Consider the following 6283-nt stretch of genomic DNA (forward strand, 5'->3'; position numbering starts at 1 on the left):
CGATTCCTGGGTGGGGAAGATTCCCTGGAGAAGGGATAGGCTACCCACTCCAGTATTCTTGGGCTTCCCTAGTGGCTCAGATGGTAAAGATTCCACCTGCGATGCTGGAGACCTGGGCTGCATCCCTGAATTGAGACGATTCCCTGGGAAGAAGACATGGCAACCCACTCCAGTATTCTTCCCTAGAGAATCCTCGTGGACAGAGGAGCCTGGCGGGCTGCAGTCCATGAGATCACGAAGAATCGGACACGACTGCACGACTCTGCACGCACGCAAAGGCACTTTAACAATCTCTAAGAGCTAAATAGAGTATTTCTCTTCTGCATCATGATTACCCAGAAGCAGCTGAACATATTGTGGGTTGGAGCAAAGGAGATCCGCTTTGGTTTTCTCTCCCAGCCTGGTAAAACGAGCCGGGATCCTGAAAAAGAAGGAACTTGTGAAAGAAATCCTTTATGGTAAAGACTGGACCGAGACTGTGCGAGGGACTTCCCTTTTCGTTCACCTGGAGCGCCGGGCGGCCAATCAGCTGCGCGGTTCGGGCGCGCGGCCAATGGGAAGGCGGCGCGGCGCGCCCCAAGGGCTATAAGTGCGCGGGGCCGCGGAAAGTGAAAGTGGTGCGGGAGCGGCGGGCGCAGCTTCGGCGCTGCATCTGGGGCCTGAGGGCGGGCGCCGGCGCCAAGACGCTGGGATGCTCCGGACTCCAGAGCCATGGCCGGGGAACGTGGGGGCCGCGGGCTGGAGCCCCCCGGCTGTGCCGCCCACCCAGACCAAGCCACTCACCTCCTTCCTCATCCAGGACATCCTTCGGGACGGCGCTGACCGGCGCGGAGGTCACGCGGGCAGCCCACAGCCGCAGCCTTCGCGTCAGCAGTACCCGAGGCGAGACCCGAAGCCGGAGTCCGAGGGAGGAAGAGGCGGCAGGGCGCAGGAGGACCAGCAGAGCGACCAGCCCCGCGCCGGGAGCGAGGAGGCCGAGAAGCCGGTGGAGACCGAACCAGGTAAGCAGGCGAGGCTGGAGAGGCCGGGCTGGGCCGGGTTGGGTCCCCCCAGGAAAAATGGGCAGGCCCACGGGCTGCAACCGCGTGAGGGCGGGTGCTAGGCGAACCTCCCGGAGCTCCGGCGGCAGGGTTGCGGGGCCCCGCGGCGACAGGCGAAGGGACTTCACGGCCTCTGCCACGGGCGAGCCTCGGAGCTTAACCCTGAGCCCCGGCATCGGGGCTGCGCAGGATTTAGACATGAACTTGATTCGCCCCGCAGGGTGCCCCGCGCAGCGGGTTATTGGTGCCCAGGGCTAAAAGATGAGCACGCACACAGCGCCCACCGCGCTCCAGTCCCAGATGGAAACCCCGACACCAATCCCAGCCACCTCTCGACCCTTGATCCTCGCCAGCCCCAGTTATCTCTTGGCGATTACAATAACTAACATATAACGAGTTATTGATAAATAATATATTAATAAGTCAGGGTTTGATCAGCAAAGATGCCCTTTGCTTCCCAGTCCCACGGGCAATAACACATAATAAGTCTTGGAGACTTCCCTGGGGGTCCAGTTAAGACTTCATCTTCCAACGCAGCGGGTACAGGTTCCATCCCTGGTAGAGGGGCTAAGATCACAGTCAAAAAACCAAAACATAAAACAGAAACAATATTGTAACAATTCCAATGAAGACTTCAAAAATGGTCCGCATAAGCCCCCCCCCCCCCCCCCCCGCCAAAAATAAAGCAAACTAGTAAGTCAAGGAGCCCCTCTGGTCTCCAGGAGCTATATAAGCTCATGGAAACATTTAGAGTAGACTTATTTTTTTTTCCCATCAGTTATTTTTAATTGAGGTAAAATTGGTACATAATATGTTATTAGTTTCAGATGTACAACATAATAATTTGATCTTTGTATACACTACAAGGTAATCACCACAATAAGTCTAGGTATCCATAACCATACAATAGGCACCCTTCCTATGAGGTAAGGCCTTGGCTCACTGCAAATCCCACTGGACAGAGGAGCCTGACTACAGTCTATGGGGTTGCAAAGAGTCTGGACATGACTGCAGAGAGAGAGAGAGAGAGAAACGGTTCATTGAGGGAAAGTGAAGGGAAAGTCAATCAGTCGTGTCCAACTCTTTGTGACCCCATGGACTATACAGTCCATGGAATTCTCCAGGCCAGAATACTGGAGTGGATAGCCTTTCCCTTCTCCAGGGGATCTTCCCAACCCAGGGATTGAACCCAGGTCTTCCACATTGCAGGTGGATTCTTTACCAGCTGAGCCACAAGGGAAGCAAAAGGGGATTAAAGCCAGAAAATGAACTCTCCTACCACACTAGCCCTCTCATGTCACCCAAATGTTAACTCTGGATGCCCCTCTGGATGCCTTGGGGGCCCTACTTTACTGGTATCTTATTTCTCAGTCTTTCTTGCCTCCCGTCTCCCATTCCTCCAGACAGATACAGAACCCCTATTTAATTCTACAGGGCAGTAGGGCAGGAAGTTCTAGCACTAGCCTCTCTTACTTTGGAGACTTGATGACTACTAAAAAACTAACACGTAATCTACATGACTGGCCAGCAGCCCCACTCAGGGAGTTCCTTACTCCTAAGGAGTTCTTAGGAGTTAGAACTCTTCAGTTCAGTTCAGTCGCTCAGTCATATCCTGACTCTTTGTGACTCCATGAACCGCAGCACGCCAGGCCTACCTGTCCACCACCAACTCCCAGAGTTTACCCAAACTCATCTCCATTGAGTCGGTGATGCCATTTAACCATCTCATCCTCTGTCATCCCCTTCTCCTCCTGCCCGCAATCTTTCCCAGCATCAGGCTCTTTTCAAATGAGTCAGCTCTTCACACGAGATGGCCAAAATACTGGAGTTTCAGCTTCAACATCAGTCCTTCCAGTGAACACCCAGGACTGATCTCCTTTAGGATGGACTGGTTGGATCTCCTTGCAGTCCAAGGGACTCTCAAGAGTCTTCTCCAACACCACAGTTCAAGAGCATCAATTCTTCTGCACTCAGCTTTCTTTGTAGTCCAACTCTCACATCCATACATGACTACGGGAAAAACCGTAGCCTTGACTAGAGAGACCTTTGTTGACAAAGTAATGTCTCTGCTTTTTAATATGCTGTCTAGGTTGGTCATAAGAACTAAGGAGTTCTTTAGTGCAATGTATCCAAACTGACTGGGCTGTTTGTTCACTCAGAAGAGATGAGGGTAAATAGAATTCTGTTCTCTTTGCTGCTACCATGTAACGTTTTCCTTCCACTCCCGGCTTCTCCCCTCTCCTTTCCAGATGGGCACTTAGAGACTTATCTGCTGGACTGTGAAAACCCTCCCAGCCTACCCCCAGCCACCAAGCAGCCTCAGAAGCGCTCCCGGGCTGCCTTCTCTCACACTCAGGTCATTGAGTTGGAAAGGAAGTTCAGCCATCAGAAGTACCTGTCGGCCCCTGAAAGGGCTCACCTGGCCAAGAACCTCAAGCTCACGGAGACCCAAGTGAAAATATGGTTCCAGAACAGACGCTATAAGACCAAGCGGAAGCAGCTCACCTCAGACCTGGGCAACCTGGAGAAGCACCCTTCCTTGCCAGCTCTTAAAGAGGAGGGCTTCCCACAGGGCTCCCTCATCTCCCTGCACAATACCTACCCTTACTACCCCTATGTTTACTGCCTGGGTGGCTGGAGCCCAGCTTTCTGGTAACACCGGCTCTGACATCCATGCTAGATCAAGAACTGTCTTCTCTAGGTGGCCCCTCTGGAAGGCGGAAGGGCCCCAGGGTCAGGAAGGACTGGGCAGTGAGAGACAGACAGACTAGAACACGTGGAGGTTTGTGTGGAAATCCCAGATTCTTCACTGGGGGCCAATGAAAGATCTGGGACAGGGAATGATTTCATATCCAAATTGTTCCCCCAACATAGAAGGGGGAATCGTTTTTGCTTTTAGACCCCTGCTTGAAGTGGGGAGGGATAGAGCCAAGTGTTCTTTTTAGCACTTGGGGTGACTTTTCAGGATCTGTCCACATCACTTCTGAGGATTCTGTTCCTCCAACTCCATCCTCTTGTGTAACTGAGCATCCACTCAGTTACACAAGGGGAGGGGGTGGATGGCTCAGGATGTCACCTACTGAAATAAACTGAAGGTCAAGAGCCTCTCACTGGCCTTGGACCACAGCCAAGGTTTCTCTTTGTCTCTGGAACAGACAGAAACAGAGGACCTCACAGAGAAACCTTTCGTGCCCAGCACAAGTTGGCACAGGATATGGAGATGGGAAGGAGGAGATGAAAATAGAAGCTTCTGATTATTCCTTTTAAAATAATATGCCAACTTAAGTATTTACAGAGTGGCCCGTGCAGAACAAGACACACTCACTGTGGCCTTAAGGCAAGCTGTAAAAACGAAACTCTATTGTAGGAGGTGAGCCCAGGCCAGGAGAATCTCCGCATATCCAAGACAGTGGTCTAAGGAGGAGTCCTTAGCAAAAGGTAAAAAAAAAAAAAAAAAAATCTTCATCTGGACCTTTTGCTCTGGGCTTGAGAATTCAGAATAAGAAGGTTCCTGGAGTTTGGGGGCTATAATTTATACTACAGTGGGACAGATCACATAATTCTTTAAGTTCCTTCCTTCCCTCCTGGTTTTATTTTTTGTTCCTTTTCCATGGCAGTCACCCACTGAAGCACTTTTTTTCAGCCCAGACTTTTTATGACTGCACCTAACATACACCTTCCTTATTTAGCCTCCGAGATCTGGTCTCCCCCACCCGCACCCCCACCCCCCACCAAAGCTTTATCTCTTCCTGGGTTTTAAAAAAAAAAAGTAGTGGCGGAGCAGATTCTGAATTGGCTGAAAGACATGCATTTTTTAAAAAAAACCCTAACAATTCTTATGTCTTTTCTTTAAAAATATACAGCATTAAATCCCAAATCTATTTAAAGACATGACAGCTGCAGAAGGTCACTGCTGCTTTTATAGGACTTTCTGGTGGCTCTGCTGTTACAATTCAAAGCCAAAACCCTCTGGGATCCCTGCAGGCAGAGGAGGTAAAAGGTAGTGAGCTTTCACACGTAAGGAAGAACACCGCAGAGTGAAGGGTCAGGTGCCATGGAGCTGTCTGGTGGGAATCCAGGGCTGAGGGGCGGGATGTGGAGGAAGGGGGCGTCGGCCTTAGGAAGCCCCGCCCATGAGCAAGCTGCCAGGCCTGATGGCACTTTGCTGGAAGAGGCTAAGAAAAAAAGGAAACCGTTTTCAGAACACATTATAGTAGCTTTCATCACCAAGCAATGAAACTGTCCAGATGTTTCAGGAACTGTGTTTAATGCTTATCAAAAAAGTGGAGGTTCCCCCCAAGTGAGTTACCTGGTGACCTCAGAGAGAATAAGAGGGCACAGGAAAACTCTGGCCATGCTTCTCTTTTTATTCTGTTATCTCAGGTGACCTGGGAGAGGGGCAACATCAGCGTGAAAAAAAAAAAAGCCAGTTCCTAATGAGGTACCCCAGGCCCTGGAAATCTCTTGATCCTGCTACTTAATTCTGTTCAGTGAGAAACCTTTCAATTTCCTCCTATTAAAAAGGTCCAATTTACTGTTTGTGGCAAAACTGCCAAAGTTGATAGAAGGTTGGGTCATTTCACCCCATTTTATATCGTTGGAGCTCCACACTGAAATACTGTCCAATGCCACGTGTTGCCTGCACAGAAATGGAAGCCCAGAGGCCGGGCTTTCTCCTGCTTACATGTCCTAAGATAAGCATTCAGTGCTCGCTCTCTGGTCAGAACCCTTTCTCTGCCTCCCTCTGCATTGAATTCTTTCAGCCCCCAAACCTGCAAGTGTTAAACATTGTACTGTGATGTACACTGTGTTGCAAAAAGGGGAAAAAAAAAGTCTTTGTTTAGAATGATTTGGTTTGGTGAATCCATCTTGTTTTTCCCCCATAGTCACTCAGCCATAGCCAAACTGGTAGAACAACATTTGAAGAGCTAATAGATCTGTTCCTGATGGGTACACTGGAGGGTGTGCCCCGGACCCAGACCTGTGTCTATCCTATTTAATAAAAGAGTTTATGTTCTCCATGTGTATAACGAACTCTGCTCCAGTCTGTTAATACACAAATCTGTGAGTCAAAGTTTAGCCAAATACCCCAATCAAACTTTATTTTTCTATGTATTTTTTTGTAACACCTGAGTGTTTTTAAAATAAAGTACTGTGCCGTTTTTAGACATATTTCCGTGTGATTTTCTGCTTCCTAAAGACTGCATGCTACTGAGTTTTTGTCTTTCTCATTACCGTGTTCT

General features: G+C 49.7%; 1 protein-coding gene across 1 annotated transcript; it reads left to right on the forward strand.

Moving 5' to 3' along the window:
• Positions 1-620: 620 nt before the first annotated feature.
• On the forward strand, positions 621-6063 carry NKX3-1 (NK3 homeobox 1). Its single transcript, XM_043927681.1, has 2 exons — positions 621-1001; positions 3290-6063. The coding sequence occupies exons 1-2, from the start codon at positions 692-694 to the stop codon at positions 3694-3696; spliced, it is 717 nt and encodes a 238-aa protein (XP_043783616.1). The 5' UTR covers positions 621-691; the 3' UTR covers positions 3697-6063.
• Positions 6064-6283: the final 220 nt, after the last annotated feature.

The sequence above is a fragment of the Cervus elaphus genome, chromosome 16 (assembly GCF_910594005.1).
Source record: "Cervus elaphus chromosome 16, mCerEla1.1, whole genome shotgun sequence".
Lineage (NCBI taxonomy): Eukaryota > Metazoa > Chordata > Mammalia > Artiodactyla > Cervidae > Cervus > Cervus elaphus.

Excerpts from the sequence above, each read along its gene's own strand:
- NKX3-1 (XM_043927681.1), top strand. The coding sequence starts at position 692 with ATGCTCCGGACTCCAGAGCCATGGCCGGGGAACGTGGGGGCCGCGGGC. Across the intron at positions 1,002-3,289 it reads GCCGGTGGAGACCGAACCAG|ATGGGCACTTAGAGACTTAT; the intron begins GTAAGCAGGCGA and ends TCTCCTTTCCAG.